Here is a 16,052-nt window from a genome sequence, read left to right as displayed (position 1 = left end):
CTGCCATTTACAAAATTACCTTATTCTAAAGTATATGTAACATATAGAAAGTACCATGGTACGTGAGCACGCTAAGAGCGCAACCAAAGCATGAAAACACAGCTATTTTAGCCAAACTTAACAAATGGCAAAGGGGAATCCCTTTGCTAACCTTTGCAGAGCACCGATGGCAGCGCTGCAATCAGTTGTACCCGAGGATAATACTTTGTACGTCATTCGCACACACCTCTAGGTGATAGCGTGCAGCATAATGCACAATGAATACACGAAACAAGAAAAAGCAAGCATGGGGTTACAGTTTTATTTCTCTGCAGGACCAAACTGTGTAGCCAATAGGGCCCAGATATAGAGTTCAGATTAAAATGTATCAAAGGAAGATGTTTTTGTTGCCGCACAAGTAATGATGCACACTTTAAAGATTACAGATTTGTATACAGGCTTTTAACACAACAGGCTTTTTGAGCATTTTGTAGCGCGAAAGCGGCTGTTGTAGGTCACTAAATATCTCAACCAAAATACAATCAATACAAATCCTGTCGCTTAACATCTTCGAACATCATCCCTAATAAAGGCTACAAAGCTACATTCCCTGTCAGTTAAGCCAATCTTTTCACTTTTACTGCTATATTGCTCCAACAGCAGCCAATAATACCCGGTGATGACTAGCTTTTTCTTCATTAGTGAGTATCCAGAATTTACATACGTATTATTAAAGGTTTATTTTCTTTGAAAAGCAAGAATGGGCGGTTCTATTCTTTCTTTATTGCAAGACCACTAAATGTGTCGACAAGCGGTAATATATGACCGTTAAATAAGTTTCTATTTTCTAATGAATGTTTCCTTATCATCCCCTTAAAAATTAAAAGAAAGCGAAATAGTCGCAGCCACTACGACCATTATTTCAATTTTATGTGTTTTCCCCCTTTCGTTTAACTTGCCATGGCCACTATGAAACGGAATACTGGAGATGTTTCTTTCTTTTTGTTCGTTACATACAATGAAAGAGATGAAGAATTCCACCTTTTCAGAAGTAGAAATAAACCACTGTCTCGAGGACGCCGCTATCTGTCTTGATCAAACTTCTTTATCCGGAAAGAAATTGTCACTTTTCATCGACATCCCACATAGAGTGAATACACACCACGGTTAAAATTTTATAGTTGCTGCATCTTTCACAGCAGAGCTGCAAATTGTCTCAACCCGTAAAAACACCCTTAACAATGCGAGGAAATAGATTGATCGTGGGGGAGGTCTCCGGCTAACTGTCATAAATAGGATGAAGCTTCCACCATCCAAATTTGACTAAGGAGACTGTACCTTCCGGTATCTAAATGTTCGCTGCAGTTCTTTCCAAATTTTGGCTGTAGCGCTGTCGCAAACTGTCTTTGAGAAGGATCTTCGTTTACTCATCCTGTCCAAGTCCAACACATTTCCGCATCTGAAGTACGCAAAATAAGCACTACATTGAACTGCAATGCTTTCAATGATAAAAGCTCCGTCGTTCTAGCGAGACACATTCAATTTGCTAATTGCGCCTTCTCTAGCAGAATATTAAATGCTAGAAAAATTGGCACTTAGTAAAGGAATACCTTCTATGCCTTTGCTAACCACTACCTTAAAGAAAGATGCGAGGGCTTCAAAATATACTAAGTAGTTGCCGGAAGCTAGCGCTCGCGTTGAATAGACAGTGTGCCGGCTAACTAAAATGCGATCCCCCAAGTCATTTTTCTCATCGGGCTTATTGCTCGAGCCGAACCTTGTCAATGAGCGTTCTGTATCAGGCCGTTCTTCTTGAGGGCGTTGTCACTGGGACGTTTCTTGACGATCTCAACTGCTGGCCCGTAACCGCCTTCCACGGGCAAGGCGTCCAGGATTGCGCGTACGCTGGCCGCATCCGCTGGATGGACCACGTAGTGAACGCGCGGGAATCCGAAGCCGTTGAAGCCGCAAGCGTTTACGAGCGAGTATGCCCCCATGTTGTCCACGATTATCCACTCGTCCGGCTTGGCGTCGAAAAAGAGCTGCCTGTCGGCGATGCAGTCCAGCGGGCTACAGGTGGCCCCCCAAAGGGTGCTGAGAAGGTCGCGCGGTCGATCGTAGGGTGGCTGCAAGAAATATCAGCAAAAACAAATGTGAGAAGCTTTTCATCGAGTCTTCGGCGATACAAAGCTGTGCGGTGAGGGTTGTATACATGCACTTAGTTTACGCTATACTCAGTAGAAGGAAGAAACAAACACCGACGAACCTTTGCTACCTGGCGAATGTTGCCAAGAAATAGCTGCACGGCAGACGTACACGTCAGATCACTAGAGCACTTCGTTGTATGCACAAGGCAGGACATGGTACAGCGGATAGATACTTAATATATCATAAGTATATTTTCCTGTGCACGATAGCTAAAAAAATATGTGACCCACCACAATAAAATAAATTTCGCTAGGCTTTTATCTAGGCTGACATTTACATAAAGGAATGTTGAAGTAATCATACATTCAACTGAATTCAAACTATCACTTTAGTCCACATATTCCAAATGAAATATTGCATTGCTGCCATGTGATGTCATACACCGTTAGAAGAAATGCTAAGCCATGCATCACTTTCGAGAAGTGTGCTCTTTAAATGCGGTAGAAAATGCATTGACCTTCCAGTTACCGCTTTCGAAAATTTCCTTTATCAGTTTGAGGTACTGCCAGACGAAATTTTGACACATTTACGCACACTTTCGGACCAGGTATCTTGAAAGCATCGTTACATTTTACATTCATGCTAAATAGACATCACTTCACGACGAGTCTGGTTGAATGTAGAAAGTGGAGAATATACTCAGAAATGAGTAACCGAAACTTATTCACCACGTTTCTGTTGTTAAAGCCAGATAGTCGTTAAAATTTTTTCTTGTGCTAACGCGATTCAACTAAATATACCAGGTCTTCATAGTGTTCAGCGTTAGACTAAACGCTTTACCATCATCTAACACACACGTCAACCAGGTGCTGGTATATTTATACCCACCTCTGAAAGAGCTGAAAGTTGGTAAGGGCAATTTAAACTTTCTATTGCTACCGAAATAGTGACACTTGGTGCTTCTTTTTTTTTTTTCGCTAATGCACGTACCACTAGGAGCATGCTTTACTTCTCACGTCCCTTTGTTTTTCTTCTTTACCATAGCCGAACAATTTCTTCACAGGATTTTGCGTAAACTATAACCCGCCTTCACCCAGCCTCATTTATTGTGCAATATGGGAAAGAGGAGGCTTTAGTATATATATGACAATAATCCTTACGTCAAGTGGCCGGAACTGTACGTCCAAGAAATCGTAGATGCAATTAGTGATGCAGTTTCTTTTGCTTTCACTCAGGAAGACTTCCTGGTACTCTTGGATCTTTCCTGAAAGTAATACAGAGAAAGATGTGCTTCAATACTGCTCGACAATTTCGCAAGGCGATCGAAACACGTTGACTTTCTATCAGCCGTAAGCGCAGGTGGGTGCCTTACAACACATTCTATATTATTAGCAGCTTTTGAGTTAATCTACGAAGCACTCTTGCTACTACATTATGAAAATTTCAAAAGCAAAAATATGTTTTCTTTTGACAACGTATATATATTAAATGATTCATAAATCGACTGCAGTGCTGTAAAAAAATACAAGGAAGCTATCAGCTATTTTGACTCTCTAATTGTGAAGCTCCTAATTTTACGCGAGTTTACCAGCTCTTTTTGGCCACTGGTTTCCTTTGTTCTATGACCAGTAAGTAATGCCCAACACTAGAACGGTCTTACGCAATTCGACTTCATTCTTAGCATAACCTGCAACTAATACGCGTCTGAGGTAAAAATTTCGAAAGTGCACATTCATATTTTGTTCAATGCGCATAGAAGCCAAGCCGTATTGCTGGCCACATTAAGAATTCTCATGGTTTAGCCTAACATGATTGAGGGTTACAATAACACGGTCAACTAATATTCAAGTTCTAAGTATTTCAAAATATAATCACTTCGTCAACGGAAGGATGAGCTTTTTTGTAACATATCTCAAATTGAGTAGAAGTTTCTAAGATAACAAATTGTTAGGTCAGCAAATCTGTCTACATGCTACTCTTTAACATGTCAAATGCCACATGCCTACAACTTCGACTGCTGTCAAGTGAAACACTAGAGCGCAATCACTGTTTCTTGTTTTAGTCTAAAACACGTTACCTAATACAAACACAACACAGGTATTATTTAATAACGGAGCATCCAGCTTTTGCTATGAACATACCACGCACTGAACATGAACAAACACATTGAAATTCTTTGGGTCTGTTGACTATTAAAACAAGTTTCCAACACCATCATTGTTGTTTCGTCAACATTGTCGACAACAGATGCTAATGAATGCTCTTAGTTAACCCGTTCTGCTCTTTTGCATATATTAGGGTGTTGAACTTTGTCTATATGCAAAAGACTCAGTTTGCGAAGAATAAGCCCGCTCGGGCGCTACAACATTTCAAGGATGTAAGAAAAAGCGTGGGGCCTCATTTCCCGGTAGTTATCTGGAAGACATTGCTTTAACTCTTTCTACAGTCACAATACGTAGCCAATGTCATTCTGCGGCTACGTGTCTATGGTGCCCAGGACATTCCACCAGGCGCTGCCTCATTACTGATTGAAAAAAAGGAGGGGCATGCACTTTAAGAATTCCTTGCCATAGACTGGACGGAGTCCGGGATATCGCTCATGAGCAACATTACCGCAGTTATAGGATCTCCTGCCTCACCTCTTCGGAACTGAAACGATGGTTAATAAACTGCTAAAAACTCGTGCATGCAAATAGACGCCGGGAAAAATCAGGCCCTGTTGCTTTGATGTTGAAATTCCTGAAGATTTCGAGAAAAAGAAGTGCACGCCCGCGAAAAAAAAAACCTTTATATTATTTTCTTAGATACAATGCTTAAAGAGCCTTTTTATTGGGTCACTAAAACACCTTTTTCTGTAGGTGTCAGGAGATGTGCAACAGGCAAATCAAAACTTCCTCAAAGTTGCCTTAAAACACTTTTTATGGATGTCGAGAAAAGTGTTTGAAGTTAAATGACCATTTCAGAAACATTTTGCAGTAAATAGTAATTTAATGCGGTCTTTATTAGCGGTGTTATTGGCAGTCAGATATCTCCTTTGATCCCCTTCGCGTTGCTCCTTCTATTTGTTCTACGCCTGGCACTGCGAAGGCTACCACTGAGGGGACCGCGCCCACAAGCCGCCTACTACTAAACATGACCGTGGCGCCCAGTTGAAATTTCATGTTGGATGTTCACGTAGACGCCACTACGTCCAATGTTCGCTCCCGCGACGCGAAAAACGCGGTTATCAGCCGGCCGCAGTGAGCTGTCAGCGAACTCGTCGCGTCACCCCGCAGCGGCCGCGGTATTTACGCCGCGTGGCAGACCGCAGCTGCGTGCAACTCCATTGCGCATGCACAACCTTTGCTTGATGCAAGACAGTGCTGGAGCGTGCGCTCGCGCTTCCGTGCACCAGTCTGGCCGTGTTACTTGATGCGGACCCGTTCCTACTGTGACGTGAAACATGACCGACGGAGTGAAGCCACATCTATTTTGAGCAATTTGAAGGGATGTGATTAATAGCTCAGTGCTAACGGATTCGCGCCAAGGCGTCTAGCCGGGAGCTTCCAGGAGTGAGCGCACACTGGCAAACGTGCGAAGCATTAAGTTCTGCATCGCATTAAGTTCTGCATGGTTAGAGGCTTGTTTACCGTTCAGAACGAATCAAAATGAATGAAACCAAATGGCTACGACACCGATAAGCAGTGTATCCATTTGTGTAGACAAGTGCAGCCATTTGGGCATTGTAGACGAGCGCGGGCCTGTGTTATTCAGCTACGTTTAGATGTATGCAATGCTTACTGAAATTCGAAAGCTGTTTTTTTTGCTTACGTCAGCCGGTTAAACAAAGTGGGTCATTAAATATACGCTGCAACCATATGAAGAAGTGCACTGACCCAGACACCCTTCCTGAGTTGGCATTGATAAGGAACAGCCGCCACAGTGTGGCTGCACTGAGGAGAACTGCACTGAGGTACGGGATCGATACCCCGAACCTCCACCAAATTAATGTTACGTGTAGCTGATGTACAAGTCTACTTACAATATATTTACACGAAGACCAACAGTGGCAAATATGGCGACGCTGTATCAAGCGGGCACACACGTCGTCTTCTTCCACCTCAGTGCAGCCACACTGTGGCGGCTGTTCCGTATCAATATCAGCGATCAGCCAATGACAGCCGTGTATGGGAATCTCGTATTTGGCGACATATGTAAGCTGCCGGCAGCTTCAAAGAGGATGATGATCAGGCCTCGTTCAAAAACAGAGTATTTGGGAAATACGTTACTTCGCGCTACGCTTCTGAGTTATGCGTGTCACGCATGACTGCAAATTTCGCTACATTGTTCGCAGCAGTGTACGCCATCCGCCGACTGCGTTTTTTCAGCGATAACTATACGTAGTTCAGGATCCTTTAACTCTGGAAATATCTGTAGTGTGTACACATGTAAGCACACAGCTATCCGGTAAGAAGTTGTCGCTTCCTTACATCGTTTGCCACCTGATGGAGAACACTGCGAAACCATGCGCGCCTCATCCATTTATGTATATATATATATATATATATATATATATATATATATATATATATATATATATATGACAAAGCCAGCCACGCAAGTGTCACCTCTCCTGCTGTCACGTCGCTCCATACGTCACACCGTTCTCCCGCTACCCTTTCCCTGTATCATGGTGCTTACGCCGCGAATACCTCTAACGGCGTCATGCTGACTACATCACCGAAGGCATCGTTTTGACCTGCATAATGATCTGTCCTTTAGAAAGATCTTGCGAGGGCACACTACTTTCCTTGCTATCCAAATTGGTCAACCCATACCATTCAGTACGGCGCCCCCGAAATCGGTGCTCTAGCGCCTTACAACCAATGCCTCACGTTACAGTGCCACCGAATTACAAACTACACTTACAAGTTCCTGCCGATAAGAAATGCTACCACAACACCGATGTGTCTGTTTTCATCTTTTCGGTTGTCTTAATCATGTTGTCTTACTCAGGCTCCCTTAATCATGTTGCCTTCAAAAAGTATAGCACCACTGACCACGCCAACCTTTTCACAAGAACATTTTTTCCTTCGACAAAAAAATGGCATATTGTCCTAGCTGTAATTTGCAATATTAGAACTAAATGAAGGGAAGACACAATGTGCCAAGTATACTATTTCGTACCATTCCACTGAATGGAATTCTTAGCTATACTTATCATTTGGTTGACAAGTATGATCGGCAGAGGGGAACATGTCTCTTCCAATTTATACACCTACCGTCGATCAGAAGATTCCTCTTCCTTTTCCCAACTACTTTGAGGAGCAAAGTGTAAGCTGAAGTCACAAAGAACTGACCAGGCTCGGCCAGAATCGTTATATCATTTGGCGATGGGAAGTGAGCGTCCAGAGCGGAGCGGATGGAGGCACACACCTGTGGATGCGCAATCACTATCAACAGATGAAATCATGCAAACAACATTATCACAGATTTTGCGCGATTTACTGAGGCATATCTTGCTTTAGCTTTCCGAGGTGTGAAATGTTTACGTTGTCGTTGTGGTGGTAAAAGCCCGGCAAATTTTGTGTACTTAACGACACTCCAAATGAACGCAATCTTTTTAATGTTTCATGACTGTTGGATAATACAATGTCTAATAGAACTGCGTCTCCAAGCTTCGCCTCAAATTACGTTTTTTTTTTGTCGCGCACTTGAACTTGTTTAACGCTTGTACCGGAGTTTACAGTTTGGGTGGCTAACACCGTTGCCATGCCTTCTGCTTCAATTCTGCATGTGTCCTCTCCAGAAGAAAAAAAAAGCTATCCATGTCGAAGCAAAACAAATAATGGTAAACACACAAAATAAGTAAACCTCAAAGAATTTTATGATGGCTGGTATTACTTTTTGTAAGCATAACTTCTTGCTAAATAATCTCACGTGCCGGGAAATGCCAATTTATACCCCGTGATTCTTGGTGGCTCTGAGAGAAAATGCCGAGCTGCAAGTGTCCACGGGGTCCGATTAATTTCCACAGTGCCCTAGCAGTAATTTTCACATCCAATGCGCTATCGCTGCTGATTATCAACGAAGTGTACCTTTGGATTTGCATATATGGCTTCACAGAAGTACGCTAGAGGCATATAATTTGTTCATAGGCGTAGAGATGTTGGCTATACGGACAAAGCTGTCACCTCTACAAAGCAACTCACAATAGCAATACAGATCAAACTTGATTATCGCGATAATGTAGAGTAAGCAGCCTAACGGTACATGCGTTGCATAAATATGCCAGAATGATATCCAGTATGTATTTGTCAAATATGATTGGAGGCTGCATGCCAATAAGTGCTAAAACTTGTGAGTTGCCAAGTTCGTGCCTTGGTGGATTTGAAATTTTCTGTACGCATCGTAATTATTTCATATATTTTCCGTACGCTATCGTTATTGTACAGATTCTTACGTAATCTGTACACGTTTTAATATGATACGTTTAATTTATATAAATGTTCTACGGGCAAAATGGGCTCAGATGATTTTACAAGCGATGTTTCACTTGAGCGTAATGTCGGAGTAAACGACATGACTGAACGTTTTTACTGGATACTTCTTGCACAGGTGCTGCAAGTACTTTTGAGCAAAAGACTCGCAAAAGAAAAGCCAAGCAGGTGAAATTGACAGATATTAAAATAATTTTTTGCCACCAAGATAATCAAAATGCGGAAATATAACAGACCTTCGAAAGTCGTGGTTTTCTAACTTTTCTAGTATCAACGATTCGAATAACATTTTATCTAAACGTATCACCATGCTGGCACTGCCATTGGCTTGGTAATACAAATACACAAAAAACGAACAAAGCAATTACCTTGAGAAATTTTTCCTTGTTTCTGAGACCTCCAGGAAATCCCCCACCAATGTCAAGAACGTTCATTTGAAAGCCCATCTCAGTTGCCAAGTCAAATATTTTTCTGGCTTGTTCAATTGTTCTTACGAAGATGCTGGGGTCTTGATAAGCACAGCCTACGTGAAACCTGGAAAGAATATAAGGTTTAATAAATATTAAACCAAGATATTGTCCTGAAGCATTACATGCACTTTCTCATTATGGTAACATGGTATTCAGCCCCGCTAGATATTTTCTCCGAGCAGAGGGAGCCTCGAGCAAAATAATTGGTTACCTAAATCGAGGTATGATAAATTGTTGCATCCAACTAATTCAAACATCGCTTACTTTAGTCTTAGTGACCTTACCGTTACTACTATATCTTTTAAAACTGCCGTGTCAGCAAGTCTTCGAGAACGTATGCTTGCGCCATCAAGATTCAGTGTATTTGTGAAGGCGTATTACCCTCACTGCGTTTAAAGTTGAAATTTCTCAAACTTCTATGGCATGCGTCTTTAGATTTCAATACATGCCTTCTAATTTCTATGGTTTTCTTAATGCTGATGAAACGTAATCTAATTCAATGGTTCCCTTGAATTGAAGGATTTCTTAATGTTACTTCCACGTATTCTTTGAGCTCCCTAGATATGCGATTCCCGGCCTAAAGAAATGTTTGCAGTGAGTCGCCTTATAAATTAGATGGTGCAGCGGCACTGTTTTCACGGCCTTCATACTGAAGAGCACCACTTTGAACTCCATGGTCAGCGTGACTGCTGACCGTTTTTGTCCTGTGTTGTTAATGCAGGTCCACCAACAATATAAACAATGTTACTGTATCAAGCTTTCTTTTCTGTGTGATGGGACAAAAATTACAGAAATTAATCCTTATTTGGGGAGGGGGCCATGGATCTATGGAAATGGTGACATTAGACAGCTTTAGTTGGGCCCCCGCAGCAGCGCTGCGAACGCGGCAAACCCGCGGAGGCGTCAGTGCGCATGTGCAGTACACAGGAGCACGCACGGTATCTTGCGCGCGCCCGCAGCTTTTCAAAAGTTGCGCAGCGCCCGCTGCGGGCTCAGCGGGCTTCGCTGGACGTTCTCGCGGGTTCTCGCGGGTTCTCGCGTGTCCACGAGAGGGCATTTTTCGATATCGCTCTTGCCAAAGATATAACTCCGGCTTGTGGTTTGACTTCGTGGCGGCTGATGCTGGCTACACAGTTTCAGAAGGTGGCATATGGCGGCGGTGAATAGCACACTACTGAGACCTGCGCGCGCAAGTCAGCAATCCCTTCTCCGCTTTTGCGTCCGGCCAACTATTACCGTCTCGTGCGCGCAGGTTCGGCTACGCTCCCGCAACCTCGCGCGCTGCCTACGTCTGTGGTTGCCGACGCCCAACTAAAGCTGCCTATTATGGTGTAATCGTATATAATTGTAATTTGCTCAAACATACTTCTCCACACTGTGCGTAGGTTTGAGTTGGTACGCGAGTACTTTGCAAACCTATTAAGTTTACGTTTTCAATGCATTGTCGCGCGTTATGCCATGTGATGTTATTTTTAACGTTACGCAGTGTATAACATCTCGACGCATAGTAGCTTGCTGCTTTTATGTAATAGTTCTTGCGGTTCTTCCTGTTTTTATGCAATGCTCATCTGTTCGTTTGTTTTCCTTTTTTGGCAGCTTTCTGTATACATGCAAATTTCTTCGTCTGGTGTCAATGTTTGAGCTCCTTTATGCATCGATATCTTTTTATCGATTGTATTTTGTAATAAATTGTGTCATATGCCCCCCTCACCCTATGCCTCTTCATAGGCCTGTGGGGTATTTTTAAGTTAATTAATAAAATACTTGTGTTCGTGTGAGCTCGGGCGATTTTGAGAGGTGCGTCAAGACCTGAGGGACGATGAATCATCAGGAGGCCCCGCTATATAGGGCGAGGGCGCAAACATTAAATTAAATTATGGGGTTTTACGTGCCAAAACCACTTTCTGATTATGAGGCACACCGTAGTGGAGGACTCCGGAAATTTGACCACCTGAGTTTCTTTAACGTGCACCTAAATCTAAGCACACGGGTGTTTTCGCATTTCGCCCTCAACGAAATGCGGCCGCCGTGGCCGGGATTCGATCCCGCAACCTCGTGCTCAGCAGCCCAACACCATAGCCACTGAGCAGCCACGGCGGGTGGTGCAAACATTGATCACTCGTGCTCTCTCAATTTCTGTTTTCGCCGAATGTTTCTTTTCATCAGAGCTTGGTTCATATCAGAAGCATCTGGTTTGGGAATGTCGGCTCTTCATATGATTCTTACGAAAATTTTGAAAAAAAGGTTTTGCACTAGAACGAGACACAAACTGCACACTTAAGAGCGAAAGCTACATAGAAAAGAATTGCACGTCGACATGCAAACTTCAGTCGAAAGCAACCAACTCGTACAATTAGTCCGCACAAGCAACCTACGTTTTATTTACGAATACGATATTGAGCTGCACTCGCACAGAAAGCAATGCAAGGAGGGCAAAAGCGAAGAAAGTAAGCCCGAAAGCGAAGCAATGTCTCAGTTATGCTGACAGCGTTTTTGAATGCAGTACACGTTTGCACCACGCTTATACTTTGGCTTATTACTAAGCTTATAGTGAAAATGTCGATGCACTTTTCAATGTGAACGGTTTGAAGCGTGTTGAAGTACGTATTGGTAACTTGCGAGCCAATTTGTAAATACGGGACGTTGTATTCAACATCACGACAATGTCGCTGTGTGGATTACTGCCACGTAATTTGACCTCTGTGCTCAATCATCCCTATGAGATAGCGGATATAGCACACTGCGACGTCTATTTTAACGTGATAGCATGAAGGGCCCCGTGTCGCAGAACATCTGGCGTTGAAATCCGGCGTTCCGCATTGTTTTCGCAAAACAAATTTTGAACCATCCGTGCGCAGGTCCTCCATGTGGCGCAAAGACGTTACTGAACTAATTGAATTTTTCAAGATAAAGTAGGTACTACAGCATGTACGCACTATAGACATAAGAGCATCGGATTGTGATTTGAATATACGAGAAAACATAATTCTGTCACGTCATAACTGAGGCAAACCCCTTTTCCAGCGTTTCTTCCAGTTATAGGCCAGCCACGGCGTCAGCCGTTTGCGCGACGCGCCAGCTTCCTTGCAACATCTCCAGAGGGCTCCGCGGTATCGCAGCCCAGGAAACAGACCGTGCTTCTACCAGAAAGCCCGCCTTCATGCATAGCGTTCGCCGCCAGCGTTTCCCAATAAACATTAAAATTGCATATGCTGCAGTTACTGGCTAGCGTGAGAAACAGTCAGGGCTCTTTGAATGCTATAGCGTTCCAATCTTAAGAGGAAGCCTTAGCTCGAGTGGTCCTATCTAAATACATGTAAAAGGGGAATTAGTTTCTTGTCGGCAACCACTGCACCAAATTTAACGAGCTATATTGCATTGAAAAGGAAAACTTAAATCTAGTGACTGTCGGTATCGAAGTTTTGAAAAAAGTTGGCAAGGATCGCCAATTTTCAGAGAACGAAACTATCATGTTTGCCTTGTAACGCAGCAATGAAAATGATGTCACAATTCTGTGAATTACGTCCAATAGTAAATAGAAAGCGCACAAAATCTACATGTTACACATGAATATACGAAAATTAGTAATATGTATAAGCCTTGTACACCTTATGCAGAACCCTTGTACACAACGTAAAGAATTCACGTAAGCTATAAATTGACATGCTGAATTTGTCTGCTTTCAATGGTCTAATGAATGCTGTTTACAGAGCCGCGATACCTGTTCTTGATGCAGGGCTATTATTTCGTAAACTTCGTGCTTCTAGCTTTTAGAACTTTTGAATATTTAAAAATTCTTTTAACAAAACTCTTGCAATAAGTGGAAATTCCGCTCCTAACGGTCACTAAAATTTACCTTTCTCACTCAAATGCCACAAATTTTATTAAAATTGGTCCAAAGTTATCTCAAAAAAGCGTTTCTTCGTTTTACATGTATTTGAATTGGCCGCGTCGGAGTTGGGCCCGAGCCCAAGTTCCCTTTTAAAGGCGAAGCTTCAGCGTCCTCCAGATTTTTTTTTTTTCTGAATTACAATCTAATTCTGCAAAGACGGCATTAGGGGATGTAGCAACAAGTTATAAAGAAACGACATCGCTGCCAAAGAAGTTTATAGTTGACGAGTTTCGAGAGTTCTTTCATTAATGGAAGCTAAGGTGGAAGCAGTGTTTTGAAAGTGACGTTCTTATTGTTCCTCAACATGTTTAGACAATGCTTCTGAAAGTAAGTACTGTGCACAAAGTTTAGAGACAAACTTAGATGTGGCCAGGCCCCACGTGCCTGGGTGGGAACGAACTGGCCGATTCGCTAGCCTGAGTGATTCCTAACTGGGCAGAGTCGACTGGGACTGTCTTGAGAAGGCATCGTCACCGCGATACAAAGAATGTCCGAGGGATTCTCGCTAAGCAGCGCACAACCAGAAAAAAATATACCCTCCCCTCCCACACAACTCAGTGGCGATGAAGCCACCAGATGGCACAAAGGTCAGGTCGGGTCCCACCTCCAATTACAAAAAGACATGCTGCCCACTCGCCACAGCACTGACTCCGTGTGGTGCGGCTGCAAACTCACACTAAAATCAATTACTTGGGATTTTGGATAAGGCCGGTTTGATATAACACGCCGCACAATGTAGCAATGGGAGGCACAGCTAAGAAGCTCAGATCTGGCGGGACAACGGTCCTTCATAAACCAGGCCACACGCGCGGCCGAGGCCAGTGGGGTCCTGGACTAAAGGGACTCTGACCATTGCGCCAAATTACTTTTGAACAATCAGATTATTTCTCTCTCTCGTAATGTGTGCTGTTTATCAGCATGGTGCTATTACGCATAGTTATAGCGATTTGCTTAGATAGCATATTTTGTTGGTCTAATTGAACATTCAGCAGTTTAAACTCATGTCAGATATTCACGAAAGACTACTTACGCAATGCCAACCACTCTGCGGCCAAGGGCTCGTGCTTTCTCCAGTAGTTGTGGTGCGTCGCTAATCAAGCATCCAAACTTTTTGTTCAGTGTGTAGTGGCATCCCTCTTCATTGCCGATTATGCGGAGCAAGAGCCTTCACAGGAAAAAAAAAATATCAAGTTCTGTATAGGAGCAGCGAAAGCCTCTTTTATGCCATCTAGTATCACATAGGATAGTACGCAAATTTTTCATAGCTCTTTAATATGACCTTAGTAATCGATTTACAAGTATACTCCCAGAGCAAACTTCTTACTTGCTTTCATGCGTTCGCTTACCTACAAATTAAGCTGAATCCCAATTGTACGTGACATCCCCGTAACCCAAGATCGCCTTCTTGAGTCGGTAGAACGGCAATGTTAAACTTGTTAGCAGGGGTCCACGTAATAATTGTGATTTCAATGCAGATTCGTCGTTACTGCTGCAAAAAATCTGGGCGGAAACATGCACACATACATTACATATTTCTGCTATTAGCTCTTTTGCATAAACTCAGGTGCCTCATCGAAACGTAGCACTCGTATTTCTCCAAATATAATACCGCTTGCTGTAACATCACGTCAATATTTATGCGTGAAGAGGCTCGAACAAAATGTCGAAATACATGTGCATCGCATTCGAAACATATTCCTATAAACAAAAACTCTCTGTGCTTTATGTGACCTCTTAGGGTAAGCTTCTCTTTAAACATATGTGAGCGGCGATTTGTACTATCCACCGAAAAAAAATGCATGAAAGTCAATGCAAGATCCCATCCAATACATTTCTGAATGGCACATGAAAGCTTTACCTTATGTCGTGCGTTGCTCGTAAAATAATTGTTCCTCAGTTCATAAAATCGTAGCCAAATTGCGAAGTTTGTATAAAAAACTTGTTTATAGTAGGAACAGAGAATATTTAATAAAAAGCGTTAAACAAAACTTTAAATTCGTGCTAACTTCTGTACAGATATCGTTATCGTTGACCGAAGAATGTGAGTATGGTGAAGTTTCAAAAGACAGTTTAATTATACTTCGATACACATTTATGCTGCCATTATAAATAACTGGCTTACGCATTTGCACTGTTCTTACAGCATCCAAATGTTGGCTAACTATGGGTGGAAAGAAATGACCAATATGGACCAATATATCTGACATCTGCAGAGTGCTCATTCTAGATGTTATCTTTGTTTCGCGCCTCAATCTCTGTACCCTGCGTGTTTTTTTTTTCTCCTACCGTGCCGTCAATATGTAGTTCAGATGTGTACAGCGCTGACGATAGAGAAATGAATTTTCTTCTGTTTTGCTTCATTCCGCGCTGTTATTCTACTCATAGCAGGTACGGTTTCGGGAGGGTATTTGTTCATGTGACAGGCCTGTTCTTAAAACAGTAATAAATATTTACAAGTAAATTGTTCCGGTCATCAATATCTTCTAGATTTTGTAACGGGAAAAAATGTATCGTCAATTTTCAGACCTTGCGTCTTTTTGATGTATTTTGTCCAGTTCTTCTGCAGAGTCGAAGGTCATAAGGTCAACGCCGTGTTCTAAAGCGTAGTCCACGTGCGAGCAATTTTTTACTGTCTGTGCGTACAGGATGCGATCAGGTGTAGTTCCAAGGTCAAGCATAGTACCAATCTCCCTCTGCAATATAACAGTGAAGACAGTAGCTGTTAGTACGAGAAAGTAGGTTCGCCTTTGACATCGCATAATAACCTCTTCACGAATAATCTACAAAGTACAGACATTCCAATTAAAACCTAAAGAAATCATATAGCAATTTGTCATTTCACTCTCCTGGGCTAATTAAAGATATCGATGCCTTAACAAAGGCACTATTTTGAAACTGCACTAACATGCGCATGGTGAATAAATTTCAATGGTGGATCTAAATGGCTAAGGGATTGAAAGGAGAGGAAGCACGGTGGACTTTCGGCAAATATTTTTGTAAGAAACTGAAGAAAGTTGATCTGATGGTCACCTCGAGGCCAGGGCACTCGCGTAAAGGTAGTACGCTATAAAAGAGCACTCACTA

At 42.5% G+C, this 16,052-nt stretch overlaps 1 protein-coding gene across 1 annotated transcript in view; it reads right to left on the bottom strand.

Moving 5' to 3' along the window:
* Window positions 1–280: 280 nt before the first annotated feature.
* Window positions 281–16,052, bottom strand: part of LOC126543122 (ornithine decarboxylase-like) — a 38,007-nt gene continuing 22,235 nt past the window's right edge. Inside the window, exons 5-10 of the mRNA XM_055062266.2 lie at window positions 15,495–15,661; window positions 13,999–14,133; window positions 8,975–9,140; window positions 7,389–7,542; window positions 3,288–3,391; window positions 281–2,105 (exon numbers count right to left, since the gene is read on the bottom strand). Coding sequence (XP_054918241.1) covers window positions 1,761–2,105; window positions 3,288–3,391; window positions 7,389–7,542; window positions 8,975–9,140; window positions 13,999–14,133; window positions 15,495–15,661 — 1,071 coding nt within the window. The 3' untranslated portion in view covers window positions 281–1,760. The remainder of the gene's footprint in view (window positions 2,106–3,287; window positions 3,392–7,388; window positions 7,543–8,974; window positions 9,141–13,998; window positions 14,134–15,494; window positions 15,662–16,052) is intronic.

The sequence above is a fragment of the Dermacentor andersoni genome, chromosome 10, assembly GCF_023375885.2.
Source record: "Dermacentor andersoni chromosome 10, qqDerAnde1_hic_scaffold, whole genome shotgun sequence".
Lineage (NCBI taxonomy): Eukaryota > Metazoa > Arthropoda > Arachnida > Ixodida > Ixodidae > Dermacentor > Dermacentor andersoni.
Note: the sequence above shows the minus strand (reverse complement) of the source record. Positions and strands in the feature narration are given on the sequence as shown.